The 23359-nt window shown below is 43.5% G+C and overlaps 1 protein-coding gene across 1 annotated transcript; it reads left to right on the forward strand.

Annotated features, from left to right (window-relative positions):
- Nucleotides 1–6177: 6177 nt before the first annotated feature.
- Nucleotides 6178–9308, forward strand: LOC121539700. Its single transcript, XM_045215916.1, has 7 exons — nucleotides 6178–6187; nucleotides 6285–6328; nucleotides 7135–7504; nucleotides 7711–7889; nucleotides 8643–8710; nucleotides 8878–9001; nucleotides 9091–9308. The coding sequence occupies exons 1-7, from the start codon at nucleotides 6178–6180 to the stop codon at nucleotides 9235–9237; spliced, it is 942 nt and encodes a 313-aa protein (XP_045071851.1). The 3' UTR covers nucleotides 9238–9308.
- The last annotated feature ends 14051 nt before the right edge of the window (nucleotides 9309–23359 follow it).

Raw genomic sequence — 23359 nt, forward strand, 5'->3', positions numbered from 1 at the left:
CACTCCAGGACCTTGAAATGCTTCTTACGAAGCCACTCCTTCGTTGCCCGGGCGGTGTGTTTGGGATCATTGTCATGCTGAAAGACCCAGCCACGTTTCATCTTCAATGCCCTTGCTGATGGAAGGAGGTTTTCACTCAAAATCTCACGATACATGGCCCCATTCATTCTTTCCTTTACACGGATCAGTCGTCCTGGTCCCTTTGCAGAAAAACAGCCCCAAAGCATGATGTTTCCACCCCCATGCTTCACAGTAGGTATGGTGTTCTTTGGATGCAACTCTGCATTCTTTGTCCTCCAAACACGACGAGTTGAGTTTTTACCAAAAAAGTTCTATTTTGGTTTCATCTGACCATATGACATTCTCCCAATCCTCTTCTGGATCATCCAAATGCACTCTAGCAAACTTCAGACGGGCCTGGACATGTACTGGCTTAAGCAGGGGGACACGTCTGGCACTGCAGGATTTGAGTCCCTGGTGGCGTAGTGTGTTACTGATGGTAGGCTTTGTTACTTTGGTCCCAGCTCTCTGCAGGTCATTCACTAGGTCCCCCCATGTGGTTCTGGGATTTTTGCTCACCGTTCTTGTGATCATTTTGACCCCACGGGGTGAGATCTTGCGTGGAGCCCCAGATCGAGGGAGATTATCAGTGGTCTTGTATGTCTTCCATTTCCTAATAATTGCTCCCACAGTTGATTTCTTCAAACCAAGCTGCTTACCTATTGCAGATTCAGTCTTCCCAGCCTGGTGCAGGTCTACAATTTTGTTTCTGGTGTCCTTTGACAGCTCTTTGGTCTTTGCCATAGTGGAGTTTGGAGTGTGACTGTTTGAGGTTTTGGACAGGTGTCTTTTATACTGATAACAAGTTCAAACAGGTGCCATTAATACAGGTAACGAGTGGAGGACAGAGGAGTCTCTTAAAGAAGAAGTTACAGGTCTGTGAGAGCCAGAAATCTTGCTTGTTTGTAGGTGACCAAATACTTATTTTCCACCATAATTTGCAAATAAATTCATTACAAATCCTACAATGTGATTTTCTGGATATTTTTTTCTCATTTTGTCTGTCATAGTTGACGTGTACCTATGATGAAAATTACAGGCCTCTCTCATCTTTTTAAGTGGGAGAACTTGCACAATTGGTGGCTGACTAAATACTATTTTTCCCCACTGTAGATTGCAAAATAGTTGGGAAGAGATTTTTGACGTACCAATTCCATGGCATAGTGTTTATGAACTGATAACGACGCCGGATTCAAAACTTATAATTTTTCAATGTAAATTATTATATAAAATTCTTGCTACCAATAGAATGTTATTTATATGGGGGATACATTCTTCCCAGCTCTGCAGATTTTGCCTGCGAAAAGACAGAATCATTAGATCATTTGTTTTGGTACTATCCATATGTAGCTTGTTTTTGGACACAGGTCCAGGAATGGCTAAAGGATTGCAATATTTACCTGGAGCTAACCCTGCAGATAGCACTACTGGGTGATCTGAAAAGTCATAGTCAATTGATCAATAATATAATAATACTTTTAGCAAAAATGTTTATTTTCAATTTACAATCTGTAGAAACAATGAGAATACAGGTTCAGAACTTTTGTAAAACATCACAGTACAGTTGAAAAATATATGACAAATAGAAATCCAATATGGATGATGTTAAGAGATAGATGGGATATGTTGAATGGAGCTGAAGGATGGGACTAATAACAACAACTAATTAACAACAATAACTAATGTAAAGCATACTGTGTCCATAATAAGTATATAGGTTAAAGATCGAGAGCTTTTGTGAAAGAGCAGTTAGAAAAATATGGCATATTGAAGCAAACAAGATGGACATCATGAAAATGATCGGAGGAAGTTCAGTAGTAAAAACCAACAAAATATAATTGTTGTAAAATTTGACTGTGTCCATAAAATGTATATAGTATGTGTAAGCTGGAAGTAGAGGCCTAAGAATTGCTGTTCACTAGTTTACTCCAATTAGGGAAGGGGTGGTGGGGTTGGAAAGTAATAAAGGGAAATATATTTTTAAAAAGGATATGTATATGTACAGTGGGGAGAACAAGAATTTGATACACTGCCGATTTTGCAGGTTTTCCTACTTACAAAGCATGTAGAGGTCTGTAATTTTTATCATAGGTACACCTAAACTGTGAGAGACGGAATCTAAAACCAGAATCCAGAAAATCACATTGTATGATTTTTAAGTAATTAATTTGCATTTTATTGCATGACATAAGTATTTGATCACCTACCAACCAGTAAGAATTCGGCTCTCACAGACCTGTTAGTTTTTCTTTAAGAAGCCCTCCTGTTCTCCACTCATTACCTGTATTAACTGCACCTGTTTGAACTCGTTACCTGTATAAAAGACACCTGTCCACACACTCAATCAAACAGACTCCAACCTCTCCACAATGGCCAAGACCAGAGAGCTGTGTAAGGACATCAGGGATAAAATTGTAGACCTGCACAAGGCTGGGATGGGCTACAGGACAATAGGCAAGCAGCATGGTGAGAAGGCAACAACTGTTGGCGCAATTATTAGAAAATGGAAGAAGTTCAAGATGACGGTCAATCACCCTCTGTCTGGGGCTCCATGCAAGATCTCACCTCGTGGGGCATCAATGATCATGAGGAAGGTGATGGATCAGCCCAGAACTACACGGCAGGACCTGGTCAATGACCTGAAGAGAGCTGGGACCACAGTCTCAAAGATAACCATTAGTAACACACTACGCCGACCTGAACCCAATAGAAAATCTTTGGAGGGAGCTGAAAGTCCGTATTGCCCAGTGACAGCCCCGAAACCTGAAGGATCTGGAGAAGGTCTGTATGGAGGAGTGGGCCAAAATCCCTGCTGCAGTGTGTGCAAACCTGGTCAAGACCTACAGGAAACGTATGATCTCTGTAATTGCAAACAAAGGTTTCTGTACCAAATATTAAGTTCTGCTTTTCTGATGTATCAAATACTTATGTCATGCAATAAAATGCAAATTAATTACTTAAAAATCATACAATGTGATTTTCTGGATTTTGTTTTAGATTCCGTCTCTCACAGTTGAAATGTACCTATGATAAAAATTACAGACCTCTACATGCTTTGTAAGTAGGAAAACCTGCAAAATCGGCAGTGTATCAAATACTTTTTCTCCCCACTGTGTGTGTGTGTGTATATATATATATATATATATATAACAGAGGGAAAAAAGTATTTGATCCCCTGCTGATTTTGTACATTTGCCCACTGACAAAGAAATGATCAGTCTATCATTTTAATGATAGGTTTATTTGAACAGTGAGAGACAGAATAACAACCAAAAAATCCAGAAAATCGCATGTCAAAAATGTTATAAATTGATTTGCATTTTAATGAGGGAAATAAGTATTTGACCCCTCTGCAAAACATGGCTTAGTACTTGGTGGCAAAACCCTTGTTGGCAATCACAGAGGTCAGACGTTTCTTGTAGTTGGCCACCAGGTTTGCAAACATCTCAGGAGGGATTTTGTCCCACTCCTCTTGCAGATCTTCTCCAAGTCATTAAGGTTTCGAGGCTGACGTTTGGCAACTCAAACCTTCAGCTCCTTCCACAGATTTTCTATGGGATTAAGGTCTGGAGACTGGCTAGGCCACTCCAGGACCTTAATGTGCTTCTTCTTGAGCCACTCCTTTGTTGCCTTGGCCGTGTGTTTTGGGTCATTGTCATGCTGGAATACCCATCCACGACCCATTTTCAATGCCCTGGCTGAGGGAAGAAGGTTCTCACCCAAGATTTGACGGTACATGGCGCCGTCCATCGTCCCGTTGATGCAGTGAAGTTGTCCTGTCCCCTTAGCAGAAAAACACCCCCAAAGCATAATGTTTCCACCTCCATGTTTGATGATGGGGATGGTGTTCTTGGGGTCATAGGCAGCATTCCTCCTCCTCCAAACACGGCGAGTTGAGTTGATGCCAAAGAGCTTGATTTTGGTCTCATCTGACCACAACACTTTCACCCAGTTCTCCTCTGAATCATTCAGATGTTCATTGGCAAACTTCAGACGGGCCTGTATATGTGCTTTCTTGAGCAGGGGGAACTTGCGGGCGCTGCAGGATTTCAGTCCTTCACGGCATAGTGTGTTACCAATTGTTTTCTTGGTGACTATAGTCCCAGCTGCCTTGAGATCATTGACAAAATCCTCCAGTGTAGTTCTGGGCTGATTCCTCACTGTTCTCATGATTATTGCAACTCCACGAGGTGAGATCTTTCATGGGCAATTGGAAGTGACGCAGACAATTACATTGATGGAAGTTACAATCTATCTGCAATATTTAAAAAACACACTGACACACCCCGTTACTATAGAAGCCAGGGTTGAATATCAAGCAAGGCCAGAAGGGCTCCCAAGTGGCTGACATCAAATCAAATGTTATTGGCCACATGCGCCGAATACAACAGGTGTAGACATTACAGTGAAATGCTTACTTACAGCCCTTAACCAACAATGCATTTAATTTTTTTATAAAAAGTAAAATAAAACAACAAAAAAGTGTTGAGCACAAGTAAAATAACAGTAGGGGAGGCTATATATACAGGGGGGGTACGGTGCAGAGTCAATGTCGGGGGCACCGGCTAGTTGAGGTAATATGTACATGTGGGTAGAGTTAAAGTGACTATGCATAAATAATTAACAGAGTAGCAGCAGCGTAAAAAGATGGGGTGGGGGGGACAGTGCAAATAGTCTGGGTAGCCATGATTAGCTGTTCAGGAGTCTTATGGCTTGGGGGTAGAAGCTGTTGAGAAGTATTTTGGACCTAGACTTGGCACCCCGGGTACCGCTTGCTGTGCGGTAGCAGAGAGAACAGTCTATGACTAGGGTGGCTGGAGTCTTTGACAATTTTGAGGGCCTTCCTCTGACACCGCCTTGTATAGAGGTCCTGGATGGCAGGAAGCTTGGCCCCAGTGATGTACTGGGCCGTACGCACTACCCTCTGTAGTAACTTGCGGTCAGAGGCCGAGCAGTTGCCATACCAGGCGGTGATGCAACCAGTCAGGATGCTCTTGATGGTGCAGCTGTAGAATGTGGCCTTTGTGAATGTTGACCTGCTTAAAAGTCTTACTCACATTGGCTACGGAGAGCGTGATCACATAGTCATCCGGAACAGCTGGTGCTCTCATGCATGCTTCAGTGTTGCTTGCCTCGAAGCAAGTATAGAAGTGGTTTAGCTCGTCTGGAAGGCTTGTGTCACTGGGCAGCTCGCGGCTGTGCTTCCCTTTGTAGTCTGTAATAGTTTTCAAGCCTTGCCACATCCGACGAGCATCAGAGCCGGTGTAGTATGATTCAGTCTTAGTCCTGTATTGACTCTTTGTCTGTTTGATGGTTCGTCGGAGGGCATAGCGGGATTTCTTATAAGCGTCTGGGTTAGAGTCCCTCTCCTTGAAAGCGGCAGCTCTACCCTTTAGCTCAGTGCGGATGTTGCCTGTAATCCATGGCTTCTGGTTGGGGTATGTACGTACGGTCACTGTGGGGACGACGTCATCGATGCACATATTGATGAAGCCAGTGACTGATGTGGTGTACTCCTCAATGCTATCTGAAGAAAAACCACTTTAAACATTCACTCTCTTTCACACATGCATGCAGGAAGACACAAATACACTAACCTATGTGGTACTGGGATAAAAAACACGTTATCTTGAACCCTGACCCGCATTCTGATTGCAGGCATTGACAAAGGCATTGGCACAGCCACTATCTGGTGTGGGAACTCAGGTTGAAGAAGGTAAATGTTCCTGAGTTACAGTTTTGACATAAATATTTGCCCATTATTATTTTAAAAATTTTTCAAGCTCTGTCAAATTGGTTGTTGATCATTGCTAGACAACGATTTTCAAATCTTGCCATAGATTTTCAAGCAGATTTAAGTCAAAACTGTAACTCAGCCACTCAGGAACATGCACTTGTCTTCTTGTTAAGCAACTCCAGTGTAGATTTGGCATTGTGTATTAGGATATTGTCCTGCTGAAAGGTGAATTCATCTCCCAGTGTCTGGTGTAAAGCAGACTGAACCAGGTTTTCCTCTAGGATTTTGCCTGTGCTTAACTCCATTACGTTTCTTTTTTATCCTGAAAACGATTACAAGCATACCCATAACATGATGCAGTCAACAATATGCACGAAAATATGGAGAGTGGTACTAAGTAATTGTTATATTTTGTTTGCCCCAAAAAAAACACTTTGTATTCAGGACAAAAAGTGAATTGCTTTGTTGATGTTTTCTCCTATCACAGCAATTAAACTCTGCAACTGTCTTAAGGTCACCATTGGGCTCATGGTGAAATCCCTGAGCGGTTTCCTTCCTCTCTGGGAACTGAGATAGGAAGGACGCCTGTATCTTTGTAGTGACTGGTTGTATTGATACACCATCCAAAGTGTAATTAATAACTTCACCATGCTCAAAGGGATATTCAATGTTATTTTTACCCATCTACCAATAGGTGCCCTTCTTTGCATTGGAAAACCTCCCTGGTCTTTGTGGTTGAATCTGTGTTTGAAATTCACTGCTCGACTGAGGGACATTACAAATAATTGTATGTGTGGGATACAGAGATGAGGTAGTCATTCAAAAATCATGTAAAACACTGTTATTGCACACAGAGTTAGTCCATGCAACTTATTATGTGACTTGTTAAGCACATTTTTAAGCCTCAACTTATTTAGGATTGCCATAACAAAGGGGTTGAATACTTATTGACTCAAGACATTTCAGATTTTCATTATGGGGTATTTTGTGTAGGCCAGTGACAAAAAAGTCTCAATTTAATACATTTTCAATTCAGGCTGTAACACAGCAGAATGTGGAAAAAGTCAAGGGGTGTGAATACTTTCTGAAGGCACTGTATGATACTGACCTGTAAGTCTGTGGCTGTGCTGTGTCCCTATATGGCCTTGTAGGGGCCCATGATTCAGTGCGCTTTGTTCAGTGATGGTCACAGCACCACCCCCTCTTTCTGCAGTAGCCTGACAGGAAGCAGTGGGTGTGCAGGACAGGCCAGGCTATGTGTTTGTGGTTGGAAAAGGTTCTGACTCTGATGTATGAGGCTGTCTTGTCTCTCCAGCCTAACAACCCGCTGCCTGTAGCAACACCACCTCCTACTGGCCAGCACCTTGGCAGGTAAACAGCAGCACCACCTCCTACTGGCCAGCACCTTGGCAGGTAAACAGCAGCACTGCTTCCTACTGGCCAGCACCTTGGCAGGTAAACAGCAACACCACCTCCTACTGGCCAGCACCTTGGCAGGTAAACGGCAACACCACCTCCTACTGGCCAGCACCTTGGCAGGTAAACGGCAACACCACCTCCTACTGGCCAGCACCTTGGCAGGTAAACAGCAACACCGCCTCCTACTGACCAGCTCCTTGGCAGGTAAACAGCAGCACCACTTCCTACTGGCCAGCACCCTGGCAGGTAAACAGCAGCACTGCTTCCTACTGGCCAGCACCTTGGCAGGTAAACAGGCTCATTAATACCCTTTTTACACTGATATTACAAATATTATTAGCATTAGATCATTTATATAAATGGTGAAAAGCACAGGAGCCAGAATGGAACCTTGGGGGACACCAATTTTCAACTCTACATGGATACATTGCTATCTGTTTGTGGTGGTTCTTGAAATGTGACCTAAGAATCAGAATCCTATCATGGTCCTACAGGCACAGGGCACCTGAAGGCAGTGAATCTGTCCCATAATGCCCTGGGCTCTATGGGCTTTGAGTTGGTCCTGAAGACTCTGCCTCTCCACTGTCTCACACACCTCCATCTGGCTGCCATCCGCTGTGAACCCTCTGACCACCCTGCTTTAGAACATCTGAGGTCAGTCCTCCTGTCCCAGGTAAACACACACATACACATGCACACACACAAATGCACACACATACACAAAAATTCAAATAAAGTTATTTTATAGAGTACTTTGACATTAATTAAGCATTGTTTGTCTAAAGAACTGCACAAACTAATCACAGTATCTACAGTAAGTAGATACTTAGTAGAGGAAATTTGTCCAGGAAGGTACACGATAAAGACTGCAAATACAATAAAAACGCTTTTAACAGAATTTGTTGAAACAATTGGTTGGGTTTCTGTTAATGAAACTCTTGTTTCTCTGTAAATCGCTTATTTTTGGTCTGTTAACCAGTAAACCTAAACCACGGGTTTGAGGCAGGTGCTTTGCAAGCTGTGAAAACATTTCACAGGTTGAAAAAGGAATCCACTTATCTGCTCCACAACTTTGCCTCTGGTATTCAAGCTAAGAAGCATGTGCTGATATGGTAGTTAGGATACAATGGTAGTATCTTAATTGTATCTTAAAGTGTATACACCATTTGACTTAATTGTGAGCTATGGCAAGATGGTCTTCAATAGAGGAACAAATGTAGTGATGTAAGTAGGATTCATGTTGATTAGTAATGTTTAAGCTGGAGGCCAAGCTGAGAACTCAGCACTGACATTGGGTGATAGACATAGTACTAACTTCCTGGTAAAGGGCATACCATGAGATCTGGGATTTGATTGGTCCCTTGCTGAAAATGGAAAAGGAGTCACAGAGAACATGGCTCTGATTGGTCCTTTGTGTGTTCCACAGGATGACTGCTCCCTAACCCACCTGAGTCTGGCGGGAAATGGACGGCAGCGTAGCCACCCTCGCCAGGGGTGTGTTTGTGGTTTCTCTCAATGTATATCACCCTTGTCCTTCTGTATTTAGCTAGTTGAGCTTCCTGGGTCTTTTCCAAGTATCTGCCCTGTACACTACCTCTGGTTCATGTGACCTGACTGTCCAGTACTGAGAAATGTATGTTCTGTGTGTCCTGCTGTCCAAGTGTCTACCTCTGTCCCTCCGTGGTGTCTTTGGACCTGTCAGAGAACCCAGCAGTGACCTCAGTGGGACTCCACAGCCTCCTCTCCACCCAGCGACCTTTGACCTATTTCAACCTTCAAGTTACAGTAGGCCTATAGTAGTCTATTGATTCTCAGTCTGACTCTCAGGCTCTCTCTTAGTCCCTCTAATTTGTTCCCTCTCTCTCTTTCTTCAGGTTGTCAGGCAGCCGGACCCTGGGACAACTCTAGTTTGGACGGCCTGTCAGAACAGGTCCAGGACCTGTGGCTGTGGCTGTGCTCACAGAAGCTCAACAAACTGGACCGTGAGGCGCTGCAGCAGACATGGGGCCAGAGGAGGTTAACTCCCAAGTGGCGCAGTGGTCTAAGGCACTGCATCGCAGTACTAGCTGTGCCACTAGAGATCCTAGTTCAAATCCAGGCTCTGTCGTAGCCGGCCGCGACCGGGAGACCCATGGGGCGGCGCACAATTGGGTAGGGGAGGGAATGGCTGGCAGGGATGTAGTTCAGTTGGTAGAGCATGGCGTTTCCAACGCCAGGGTTGTGGGTTCGATTCCCACGGGGGGTATGAAAAAAAATATATAATAATAATGTAACTGTAAGTAGCTCTGGATAAGAGCGTCTGCTAAATTACTTAAATCTAACTAATGCCCCCTCACTGTAAGGAGGACTTGAGTTCTGACACCCTTAAAGATTGGTGTTGCTTTGATTCCATTGAGATTACACCCCTTGGTCCTCTATTTGCTGCTGGAGAGGGATGTTGGCACCAATATTTTGAATGCATTATGTAGATACAGTGGGGAAAAAAAGTATTTAGTCAGCCACCAATTGTGCAAGTTCTCCCACTTAAAAAGATGAGAGGCCTGTAATTTTCATCATAGGTACACGTCAACTATGACAGACAAAATGAGAAAAAAAAATCCAGAAAATCACATTGTAGGATTTTTTATGAATTTATTTGCAAATTATGGTGGAAAATAAGTATTTGGTCAATAACAAACGTTTCTCAATACTTTGTTATATACCCTTTGTTGGCAATGACACAGGTCAAACGTTTTCTGTAAGTCTTCACAAGGTTTTCACACACTGTTGCTGCTATTTTGGCCCATTCCTCCATGCAGATCTCCTCTAGAGCAGTGATGTTTAGGGGCTGTTGCTGGGCAACACATACTTTAAACTCCCTCCAAAGATTTTCAATGGGGTTGAGATCAGGAGACTGGCTAGGCCACTCCAGGACCTTGAAATGCTTCTTACGAAGCCACTCCTTCGTTGCCCGGGCGGTGTGTTTGGGATCATTGTCATGCTGAAAGACCCAGCCACGTTTCATCTTCAATGCCCTTGCTGATGGAAGGAGGTTTTCACTCAAAATCTCACGATACATGGCCCCATTCATTCTTTCCTTTACACGGATCAGTCGTCCTGGTCCCTTTGTAGAAAAACAGCCCCAAAGCATGATGTTTCCACCCCCATGCTTCACAGTAGGTATAGTGTTCTTTGGATGCAACTCAGCATTCTTTGTCTTCCAAACACGACGAGTTGAGTTTTTTACCAAAAAAGTTATATTTTGGTTTCATCTGACATTCTCCCAATCCTCTTCTGGATCATCCAAATGCACTCTAGCAAACTTCAGACAGGCCTGGACATGTACTGGCTTAAGCAGGGGGACACGTCTTGCACTGCAGGATTTGAGTCCCTGGCGGCATAGTGTGTTACTGATGGTAGGCTTGGTTACTTTGGTCCCAGCTCTATGCAGGTCATTCACTAGGTCCCCCTGTGTGGTTCTGGGATTTTTGTTCACCATTCTTGTGATCATTTTGACCCCACGGGGTGAGATCTTGCGTGGAGCCCCAGATCGAGGGAGATTATCAGTGGTCTTGTATGTCTTCCATCTCCTAATAATTGCTCCCACAGTTGATTTCTTCAAACAAAGCTGCTTACCTATTGCAGATTCAGTCTTCCCAGCCTGGTGCAGGTCTACAATTTTGTTTCTGGTGTCCTTTGACAGCTCTTTGGTCTTGGCCATAGTGGAGTTTGGAGTGTGACTGTTTGAGGTTGTGGACAGGTGTCTTTTATACTGATAACAAGTTCAAACAGGTGCCATTAATACAGGTAACGAGTGGAGGACAGAGGAGCCTCTTAAAGAAGAAGTTACAGGTCTGTGAGAGCCAGAAATCTTGCCTGTTTGTAGATGACCAAATACTTATTTTCCACCATAATTTGCAAATAAATTCATTAAAAATCCTTCAATGTGATTTTCTGGATTTTTTTTTTCTCATTTTGTCTGTCATAGCTGACGTGTACCTGTGATGAAAATTACAGGCCTCTCTCATCTTTTTAAGTGGGAGAACTTGCACAATTGGTGGCTGACTAAATACTTTTTTTCCCCACTGTATAATGATTACAGGGTGTGTGCCTTTAAACATGAATTGTGTCTGTTTTTGTATTGTGTCTATATGTTTTGTAAGTATTCAATGGAAACACAAATATTAACGACTCAACTCTGGGGGGTGGAGCATCATGAGTGAAACAATGTTCCCCCCCAATTTGGTGTGAGTTTCTAAAGACACACAGCTTTACACTGTGGTTTCCTTTCTTGTTAGTTAAACCACTGACTTGTCATCTTCTCACTGTTGAACATTTCCACAAAGGAGGGTGTTGGGTGGGCTTCAAGATACTTTGGGAACGTGCCTAGTCACACATCAGTGTTATCACCTCAGTGTATCACTCAGAGATTGGGCCAAGGCGATTTTGGTTAGGATAACTAATTTCATCACCTGTTATTGTAATTTCCAATTTATAAAAAGCAATTACTGAACGGTTTCAGTTAGGTTTAGGGTTGTGGATGGTGCTACTGCCACCTTGTTAAGTATTTAAGCATACCCATTTGTGTGAAGTGTTGCTAACCACACTATTATGGTTGGGGATACTTTTTTTAACATGCACAACTCTTTTCACAGTTTGAAAGATGTAGTATGCATGCATACTGAAATACTTTATAGAGAGTGCAGCAAGTCGCTTCCCACAGCTGTTAACATATCAGTTTGAGGCCAGCCAGACTAAGACATGCATGTGGTTATGCTCTAGTCTAGCTAGGATCCTCTCAGAAGCAGATATATAAACATTACACTACATAAACCTAAGTAGTTCTTATTTGAGTCTCCCCCAGACAGCAACCCTTCCCAGTTGGCGTTTTTTTTTCACCAGTAGACCTGTTTATTTTTTTAGGAACTCAGTCGGGGTCTTACTGTTGAGAGTTAGAAAAGTAGAATACACAAGGTGTATCTTTTGGTGACACAGGCTGCATGGGGTCTCTACATTCATTATACAGTGCATTGGGAAAGTATTCAGACCCATTGTCTTTTTTCCCTCATCAATCTACATACACACAATACCCCATAATGACAAAGCAAAAACAGTTCTTTTTTTTTGCAAAAGTATTACAAATAAAAAACTGAAATATCATAAGTATTCAGACCCTTTACTTTGTTGAAGCACCTTTGGCAGCCATTACAGCCTCAAGTCTTCTTGGGTATGACGCTACAAGCTTGGCACACCTGTATTTGGGGAGTTTCTCCCATTATTCTCTGCAGATCCTCACAAGCTCTGTCAGGTTGTATGGGGAGCATCGCAGCACAGCTATTTTCAGGTCTCTCCGGAGATCTCTCTGTACTTTACTCACTAAGTGGGAAACGTCTAGGAGCAACAACGGCTCAGCCGAGAAGTGGTAGGCCACACAAGCTCACAGAATGGGACTGCCAAGTACTGAAGCGCGTAGCGTGTAAAAATCTTCTGTCCTCGGTTGCAACACTCACTACTGAGTTCCAAACTGCCTCTGGAAGCAATGTCAGCACAATAACTGTTCATCGGGCACTTCATTAAATGGGTTTCCATGGCCAGCAGCCGCTTGCCAAGGCTAAGATCACCATGCACAATGCCAAGCATTGGCTGGAGTGGTGTAAAGCTCGCCGCCATTGGACTCTGGATCAGTGGAAACGCGTTCTCTGGAGTGCTCCACAAACAACAATAAGAAAAAAATGTTGTCCTTGATGTTATCCTGAGCTTTCCTATATCTCTCAGATACATTTCAGACACTTCAAAACAAACTTCATTTTTATTTATTTTGCCATGTATTTTTGTGTAATACAATGCGTTTCTATGGGCTAATAGAAGTAAGGGCAAATGTAATTCTTCATCAAATAATTTGTAAATCTTTTTAATATACCTACAGGTATCCTAAAATACAAATTAAAATAGCTAATGGTCCATATTATTACTATCATAAAACAACTCCATATGTTAGCTTAGTAGATATAGCCCTAAATGTACCACTTGTAAGCTAGCTGAACAAGTTGGAATCAACATGTCAGTGTGGTGTATTCTGCTGGAAACATACACTGAGTGTACAAAATATGAAGAACACCTGCTCTTTCCATGACATACAGTACATGACTTAATCTGTAATTGACTAATTAAAATGAAATTAAAATGAAGATCAGACTGTGGAGAGATGGAAAAAGGTTATATGGATTATTGAGATTAAACCATAAATCCAAGTAACATCCTGTTGACTTGTAAGGTTTGTGTGTTGTGGTCAATGTGAGATGTACTATCAATAGGTCGTAGGTGGGGTTTGTACAGGGGGCTGTAGATAGAGGGGCCTCTATGTATAAAAGGGCTTGTCTGATTCATAAGTCACTTTACCAAACCCCAACACGACTTTACTCTTCACATCTCTACCACCGCAAATCATGAAGACATCTCTGTTCCTCCTTGCCCTCTGTCTGCTGGCTTGTTCAGGTAAGATTTCATTTGTTAACTCAAGTAGTAACTACTGTATATGCAGCACATACATTGGGTCAGGGTGCAAGGGGAACTGTGGGTAGGGGGGCCTAAATCAACTCCAAGTTCACCTTTGGTTTCAGTACAATACAAGTAAAGGACCCATCATGGGAGTGACTGTTGTATCATTTTTTCTTCACAGTTTGGGAGATCCATGGCCAATGCCAAGAGGTTGACCCTGATGACCAGGAAGTAGTGGAAGCACAGCCGGAAAAGCACATGGTAATAGTATGCTATGGTCAAAATGTTATGAACTAAGAGAAAGTGTAGACATTTCTGCAACTTCCTATTGGAATACTCAACCTCCTACTGTTTAACAGAACTTAACCATAGCCGTAAATATAACTAAAGACATACATTGACTGAAGAAACTACTGTCCAACCTGACAATACATATTCAAATGTACTTCAACCATAACACTGAATACATCACACCATAATTTAAGTAATAATAATAATTTGGGGGTGCTTTTATTTGTCTTGTTAAACAAATTATGTAATGGAAATGTGTTTTTTTGCATATCCCAAGTACCCCCGAGACACCCACAGGGAGTGGGGTCACGGCCAGGATCACCATTGTACAGAGTCCCTGAAGCAATTAGGGTTAAGTGCCTAGCTCAAGGGCACAGCGACAGATGATTATAATTTTTTTACCATGTCCTTTCTCGTCTGTTTGTGCTTTCCACAGGAACAACAGCTAAAGGGAACCTGCTGGGTGTGTAAGTGGGCACTGAACAAAGTGAAGAAATCCATCTCCACTTCCTCTAGCCCGGTAGCTACCATAGCATTACAATTGATAAGAGTGTCCTTTCATGAAATTGCACTATTTACTATTTACTGAGATATTTCTCTGAAAATGTAAACTGATGTTGATGATGATTTCTCGTCAATAGGAGGAGATAAAGCAGAAGCTATTGTCCGTTTGCAATAAAGTACCCTGCGGAAAACGTATGTGTGAAGACCTGGTGAAAAAAAACTTGTGGGTGCTGATTGAGGCGCTTAGCACAAGCGATGACGTGAGGACCATCTGCGTTAAGATTAAGGCCTGCAAGTGAGTACAAGAAACCGTTCGACATACTCTTTAGTCACTGTTCAGACAACTAAAGAGTATAGCGATGATCACTTGTGCTTGTTACTTGAAACACTATTGAGTAGAATGTATTAATTAATATGAAAATATGGGGTTATGTCTTCTGATCTTCCACTCATGTGGTCTTTTTGTGCATCTTTAGACCAAAGGAAGTTTTGGACCTGAGCTACTGACCAAGCAGCCAGTATCCAGATTCCAAAGTGAGAAGATGGATGTTCTGTTGTCAAGACAATGCTATGCTGCCAGCCTCTTGCTCTTTCTTTTTCAAACTAGTCACAACACAAGCATATACATGGATGATCAAGTTGTTGGAATGATTATGTTATGAAATAATGTATTATAATTAAGCAATAAGGCCAGAGTGGCTGTGGTATATGGTCAATTTACCATGGCTAAGGACTGTTCTTATTCACCACACAACGTTGAGTGCCTGGATACAGCCCTTAGCTGTGGTATAATTGCCCTTTACCACAAACCCCCGAGGTGGCTTGTTGCTATTATAAACAGGTTACCAATGTAATTAGAACAGTAAGTAAGTCGTTTTGCATCATACCCTTGGTATATTGTCTCATATACCACGGCTTTCAGCCAATCAGCATCCAGGGCTCGTATGATTCGGTTTATAATAGTGTATGTGTCATTCTTAAATTGCAGTACATTTTCTATCACGTACAAATGTAAACCTTTTGCTATTTTATTCCAAAATGTTGAGAATGTTGAATGTTTGTTTTTGTAAACTTTTTGGCCAGGCAAAAAATCAACCTCAATTTATAGAGATTACAACTCCAACCCTTCTTTGACACCTCTAACATAACTCTATAAATATATCAAATTAAATGTTTTACTGATTAACATATAGTAGTATATATTTTTTGAAATTATAAAGCATTTAATTACAGTGTCTAGGAACTCATGTTGGCATTTTAGCTACCTTTTTATTTAGAATCTCAGTTTTCTGTAAAGAATCTTGATTGTTTGGTAGGTGGCTTAAAGTAACTGTCCAGTGTTTCCAGATTTCTATGAAATATGACTTAAATATGACAATAATTAATTAAAATATTAGTTAAATAGTTTTCCTTCCAAAATGTTTTAATTAAGTATGTTAAAAAGCAGCTTCTCTGTGAATGGTGTGGGCGTACCCCAACAACAGAATGGTGTGGGCGTATACCGGTCATTACAAATATTAATGCGAGTACAACACTGATTGGCCAGCATCCTCATCAATATTTTTAAAACTGTCTGTTTGCGATACAAGTTTGAAATGGGGTTTTGAAGTGTTTTTTCTCCAAATTTATGGATGAGTCAACAACATTATTTGGGTATGAGTTAATAGAATAGGAACTTTTAAAAGTGAGATTTTCACTGTACTGTTACTTTAAATGACATCCAGCAAGGGCTTTCGTCTGAAAAATTTATAGAAACATGAATTATAGAGATACTCCATGCAATCAATCAAATGCCTCTCTGATGAAAAGCTATTTCCACACCTTTCACAAATTACATTGAACAATAATGCATTTTTACAGTACTCACTTGCAGAGCTTAAAGTTGAAAAGTTCTTCAGTCAGCAGCATCACACTTATGCACAATCTTTTTGCACAAAGATTTGAGGAAGCCAATTGTAAACCTTAAGGCATTATGAAGGCTCACATTCTTATAACAAGTGTTAAACCTGCAGGCCTATTTATCACAAATTTCAACAGCCTTGAGGGCTAACACAGATTGGTTACAAGCCCTGCATCACGGAAGAGCCATGTAAAGCAGAGTCATATCAGATGTCATGCTGTTTGTCGCCTTAATTGTTCTCTATGTTTAGGCATCATGTTCTTAACCTTCCTCAGGACCCACTTACATGCCCAGCAGACTCCAGGAAGCTTTGCTTCAACTTGGCTCTCAACCTGTAGTGTTTTAAGCCAGCTGATTATATATTTTTTATTTTTCTATCAGAAAAAGGACATATTGGTCGAACTCAGGCACGTACATTTTTTTGGTGCATTTTCCAACCTGTTAGGTGCATACTCCATACAGGGTGGAACCTAACAGAGTGGAAATTTGGAGCCTAAATTTGGCTGAGCTAACATAATGGTGAACACTGATATTTTGTTAATTTTCTCTATAATTTAGCCTAACAGGGTTGAAATGTATGAGTGGGACACACGGCCGGCTCATTAGGCAGGATTAGGCCGCAGCCTATGGGCAGATTGACGAAGGCGGCATTTTCTGAACTAAACTGACCAAGACGCACCTCCAACAACAACACATAAAACATCACACAATTCTGCCCCAAAACAATGACAATTTCTCTCAACCAGTGGCCTATGGGCTTTTTAGGTGAACGCTGATGCCGCCCTTTGATAAGCAGTGCCCACTTTGTCAAAGGCAGGGGCGCAAAATAGTTTGCTTGTCCATTCCCAGCGCGCCTCTCCAGCGTGCTGTTGGAGAGACGCATCTCTGCAGCGCTCCAACAACATTTCGTCAAAAAACGTATCTAACATAAATCATGCAGCAGATTTAGGATGTGGTAGAAAGAGTATGTGGCCTTTTCTGTAGCCTACAGGCTGGAGATAAAATGTATGACAATGGAATGATTATGCAGGTTTTACCGATCAAATAGCCTAACTCAAATAGCCTAACCTACAGTGGCTTGCGAAAGTATTCACCCCCCTTGGCATTTGTCCTATTTTGTTGCCTTACAACCTGTAATTAAAATTGACTTTTTGGGGGTTTGTATCATTTGATTTACACAACATGCCTACCACTTTGAAGATCCAAAATATGTTTTATTGTGAAACAATCAAGAAATAAGACAAAAAAACTGAAAACTTGAGCGTGCATTACTATTTACCCCTCCAAAGTCAATAATTTGTAGAACCACCTTTTGCATAAATTACAGCTGCAAGTCTCTTGGGGTATGTCTCTATACGCTTGGCACATTTAGCCACTCTGATTTTTGCATATTCATCAGGGCAAAACTGCTCCAGCTCCTTCAAGTTGTATGGGTTCTGCTGGTGTACAGCGATCTTTAAGTCATACCATAGATTCTCAATTGGATTGAGGTCTGAGCTTTGACTAGGCCATTCCAAGACATTTAAATGTTTCCCCTTAAACCACTTGAGCGTTGCTTTAGCAGTATGCTTAGGGTCATTGTCCTGCTGGAAGGTGAACCTCCGTCTCAGTCTCAAATCTCTCGAAGACAAACAGGTTTCCCTCAAGAATGTCCTTGTATTTAGCCATCCATCAATTCTGACAAGTTTCCCAGTCCCTGCTGATGAAAAACATCCCCACAGCATGATGCTGCCACCACCATGCTACACTGTGGTGATGGTGTTCTCGGGGTGATGAGAGGTGTTGGGTTTCGCCAGACATAGCGTTTTCCTTGATGGCCAAAAAGCTTAATTTTCCATATGTTTGGGGAGTCTCCCACATGCCTTTTGGTGAACACCAAACGTGTTTGCTTATTTTTGTCTTTAAGCGATGGCTTTTTTCTGGCTACTCTTCCGTATAGCCAAGCTCTGTGGAGTGTACGGCTTAAAGTGGTCCTATGGACAGTGTGATGTCACGAGAGGCTGTGTCCTGGAGGGACGTTACATCCCCCTGAGGTGGCAGCAAACCCAGACAGCTATGGCTCCATCTGCTGGTATGGTCGGGAACTCCACCCCTCTATGGCCAATCTTCCCACGCAGCTGAAACAAATGAGGAGCTGATGAGCTGAAGGTTTGGGAAGGGAAGAGACACACTGAGGGAGTGTGTGGGGGGTGAAGAGACACAGTCTCCAACCTGGGCTCTCTGGAGGACAAGAGTGCTGCACGTCCACTTCCATGAGGAATATAAGGATTTGGAGATACTTCTTTGGGAAAACTCACCTTTGGATATATGCACCTGTGGAAATACGTGAGAGACATTTGGAAGGACTTTTTGCTGGGTTGGCCACTAGCTGCAACGTGGACTACAGTAAGGCTGGGGAAAAGTTATCTGAGCGAGTGAGAATTATGATTCTGGATGTGGAAGAGACATCCCTGAACGGTTAACCCTTAAAGAGCCACAAGAGAACAGAATTTTGTTATATTTTCGTTAATTTCCCAAGACCTATAATAAAATCCTTGTTTTGTTTGAACCTTGTCTCCTTGCACTACTTGAGCAATCCCGCTGAAAGCTGTGTAGCCTCTCGTGACGTCACAGATGGTGGAGAATACGGGCACGCTCAAGCGTTAATAGTGCATGTCAGAGGAGGATACCGAAGGTTTGATCACCCAGTTTTCCAAGTTGGCCGTAGGCTCCCCGCCCGACTGAAATGGAGGACATATTGAAAGCCCTTGTTGCTGGCCAGCAAGCCCAGATGCAAGCAAACGTGGCTCTCTTGGAGGAGCAAAAGAAAGCCAACCTTCTGAAGGCAGAGGAATTGCAGTTGCAGAGACAGAGGGTTGTCCAAAATACCCGCCCAATAAAGGCAAGTGACTTTATATCTAAGATGGGAGCTACCGATGACATTGAGGCATACCTGCATGCATTTGAGGCCACGGCCACTAGGGAAGCCTGGCCCAAGCAACAGTGGGTTGGTCTGTTAGCCCCCTTTCTAACCGGGGAATCGCTGAATGCTGTCCGGGACCTGGGCCCTGACCAGGTTACTGACTATGATGCCCTGAAGTCTGAGATCCTCAGCAGATATGGACTCACAAAGTTTGGTATGGCCCAGCGCTTTCACAGCTGGACCTTCCAACCAGACCAACCTCCTCGGGCGCAGATGCATGAACTTGTCCGAATCGCAAGGAAATGGCTGGATCCGCAGAGGAATACAGCAGCGGCGGTGGTGGAGGCCGTTGTGGTGGATCGTTACCTACGCGCCCTGCCTTATGAGGCAAAACGGTTCATCAGTCAACAGGCCTTGACCACGGCTGATCTGACCGTGGAAGCTGTGGAAAAGTACCAGGCCACAGCGGAGATGCTGAATGCTTCCCGAAAAAGACCCCAGGAGTGCGGCCCCACCACAAATGGGAAGAACCCGTCCAAAGGACCCCAAGGTCTCGAACCCAGCCACGTCAGGACTTATCCCGGCTCCAGGGGGAGCCAGAAACCAGGCGGGTCCAAGAAGAGTACACCAGGAGGGGGAAACTCGACAGTGTTACCGGTGTGGGGAGATGGGACATATCTCCTGGCAGTGTGGGAAACCAGCCGATGAACCTATGCCCACTGCGGAGTCCTCCAGCTCAGCACCCACACACCGTTTTGCCTCGCTCTTGGGAGTCGTAGATGGCGGCCCAGATCGACCCCCCACCTGCCCGGTAACTGTGAATCACCATGATGTGGAGGCCTTACTGGATTCTGGTAGCCGGGCCACCCTGGTGCGTAAGGATTTGGTGGGCCCAACGTGTCTGACCCCCGGGGAAAGTCCTCCCAGTTTCCTGTGTCCATGGGGACACCAGAGAATACCCCATTACTGAACTTACAATGACCAGCACACGGGGAACCATACACACGACGGCGGGGGTGGTTGATTCCCTCCCCGTCCCTGTCCTAATTGGACGAGACTGCCCAGCCTTTTACCCACTCTGGAGAGAGTCTCAGGAGAGGATAACCCGAGTACCTCGGAAACGGAGAGGCAAGACTCATCCTGGGAAGGCTCCGGTGCAATCCTCCGAGTTACTCACTCCCGCCCGGGCTCTGATAGGGATGGCAGGTGCCCAGACCGACACAGAGACGGAGCTACAGAATCTGGACAAAGAACTGTCTGGTCTGAAGGGGACCGCTGAGAGGTATCGTTTGTTAAAGCAACAGTTAGACATGAAGACAGAAGAGTTAGATATCCTCCAGGCTAAACTCCAACAGAGCTCCTTCCATAAGCAACAGGAGGAGCTGGAGAGGCTGCGCAGGACCATCGAGGAGTGTGAGGAGACCCTGCGCAGTAGTAAGGAGGTCCAGAAGAAGGCAGAGGAGAAGTACAAGGTGTTGGAGAACAAGATGAAGAATGCGGAGGCAGAGAGAGAGAAGGAACTGAAAGCTGCTCAACAGAAGCTAAACTCTGCTAAAACCAAGGCTGATGCGTTCAGTAAGAAACTCAAGGAGAGACAACAGGAGGCTGAGTCCCTGGTCCTAGAGGTGGAGGAGTTGAAGAGAGAGCAGGCTGGCAAGCACCACGGCAATGCGGACGCCCTCTCCCGGCGTGATGCCTTCTTCGCTGCCTTTACCCCGACGAGGACGTCGGTCCCGAGGAGGGGAGTGTGATGTCACGAGAGGCTGTGTCCTGGAGGGACGTTACATCCCCCTGAGGTGGCAGCAAACCCAGACAGCTATGGCTCCATCTGCTGGTATGGTCGGGAACTCCACCCCTCTATGGCCAATCTTCCCACGCAGCTGAAACAAATGAGGAGCTGATGAGCTGAAGGTTTGGGAAGGGAAGAGACACACTGAGGGAGTGTGTGGGGGGTGAAGAGACACAGTCTCCAACCTGGGCTCTCTGGAGGACAAGAGTGCTGCACGTCCACTTCCATGAGGAATATAAGGATTTGGAGATACTTACCTTTGGGAAATACTCACCTTTGGATATATGCACCTGTGGAAATACGTGAGAGACATTTGGAAGGACTTTTTGCTGGGTTGGCCACTAGCTGCAACGTGGACTACAGTAAGGCTGGGGAAAAGTTATCTGAGCGAGTGAGAATTATGATTCTGGATGTGGAAGAGACATCCCTGAACGGTTAACCCTTAAAGAGCCACAAGAGAACAGAATTTTGTTATATTTTCGTTAATTTCCCAAGACCTATAATAAAATCCTTGTTTTGTTTGAACCTTGTCTCCTTGCACTACTTGAGCAATCCCGCTGAAAGCTGTGTAGCCTCTCGTGACGTCACAACAGATACTCCAATCTCCGCTGTGGAGCTTTGCAGCTCCTTCAGTGTTATCTTTGGTCTCTTTGTTGCCTCTGATTAATGCCCTCCTTGCCTGGTCCGTGAGTTTTGGTGGGCGGCCCTCTCTTGGCAGGTTTGTTGTGGTGCCATATTCTTTCAATTTTTTAATAATGGATGTAATGGTGCTCCGAGGGATGTTCAAAGTTTCTGATATTTTTATATAACCCAACCCTGATCTGTACTTCTCCACAACTTTATCCCTGACCTGTTTGGAGAGCTCCTTGGTCTTCATGGTGCCACTTGCTTGGTGGAGTCCTTTGCTTAGTGTTGTTGCAGACTCTGGGGCATTTCAGAACAGGTGTATACAGTGAGGGAAAAAAGTATTTGATCCCCTGCTGATTTTGTACGTTTGCCCACTGACAAAGAAATGATCAGTCTATAATTTTAATGGTAGGTTTATTTGAACAGTGAGAGACAGACTAACAACAAAAAAATCCAGAAAAACGCATGTCAAAAATGTTATAAATTGACTTGCATTTTAATGAGGAAAATAAGTATTCATTTACAACTGCGACCTGGCCAAGATAGAGCAAAGCAGTGCGATAAAAACAACAACACAGAGTTATATATGGGGTAAAACAAAACATAAAGTCCAAAATACAACAGAAAATATATATATACAGTGTGTGCAAATGTAGCAAGTTATGGAGGTAAGGCAATAAATAGGCTATAGTGCAAAATAATTACAATTAGTATTAACACTGGAATGATAGATGTGCAAGAGAGGATGTGCAAATAGAGATACTGGGGTGCAAATGAGCAAAATAAATAACAATATGGGGATGAGGTAGATGGGTGGGCTAATTTCAGATGGGCTGTGTACAGGTGCAGTGATCGGTAAGGTGCTCTGACAACTGATGCTTAAAGTTAGTGAGGGAGATAAGTGTCTCCAGCTTCAGAGATTTTTGCAATTCGTTCCAGTCATTGGCAGCAGAGAACTGGAAGGAATGGCTGCCAAAGGAGGTGTTGGCTTTGGGGATGACCAGTGAGATATACCTGCTGGAGCGCATACTACGGGTGGGTGTTGCTATGGTGACCAATGATTTGCCTAGCAGTGATTTATAGATGGCCTGGAGCCAGTGGGTTTGACGACGAACATGTAGTGAGGACCAGCCAACAAGAGCGTACAGGTCATAGTGGTGGGTAGTATATGGGGCTTTGGTGACAAAACGGATGGCAATGTGATAGACTACATCCAATTTGCTGAGTAGAGTGTTGGAGGCTATTTTGTAAATGACATCGCCGAAGTCAAGGATCGGTAGAATAGTCAGTTTTACGAGGGCATGTTTGGCAGCATGAGTGAAGGAGGCTTTGTTGCGAAATAGGAAGCTGATTCTAGATGTAACTTTGGATTGGAGATTTTTAATGTGAGTCTGGAAGGAGAGTTTACAGTCTAACCAGACACCTAGGTATTTGTAGTTGTCAAAATACTCTAGGTCAGACCCGTCGAGAGTAGTGATTCTAGTCGGGTGGGCGGGTGCCAGCAGCGTTCGATTGAAGAGCATGCATTTAGTTTTACTAGTGTTTAAGAGCAGTTGGAGGCTACTGAAGGAATGTTGTATGGCATTGAAGCTCGTTTGGAGGTTTGTTAACACAGTGTCCAATGAAGGGCCAGATGTATACAAAATGGTGTCG

Source organism: Coregonus clupeaformis, unplaced genomic scaffold (assembly GCF_020615455.1).
Source record: "Coregonus clupeaformis isolate EN_2021a unplaced genomic scaffold, ASM2061545v1 scaf0553, whole genome shotgun sequence".
In the NCBI taxonomy this organism is placed as follows: domain Eukaryota; kingdom Metazoa; phylum Chordata; class Actinopteri; order Salmoniformes; family Salmonidae; genus Coregonus; species Coregonus clupeaformis.

Excerpts from the sequence above, each read along its gene's own strand:
- LOC121539700 (XM_045215916.1), top strand. Across the intron at positions 7,890-8,642 it reads GGTCAGTCCTCCTGTCCCAG|GATGACTGCTCCCTAACCCA; the intron begins GTAAACACACAC and ends TGTGTTCCACAG. Across the intron at positions 9,002-9,090 it reads ATTTCAACCTTCAAGTTACA|GTTGTCAGGCAGCCGGACCC; the intron begins GTAGGCCTATAG and ends CTCTTTCTTCAG.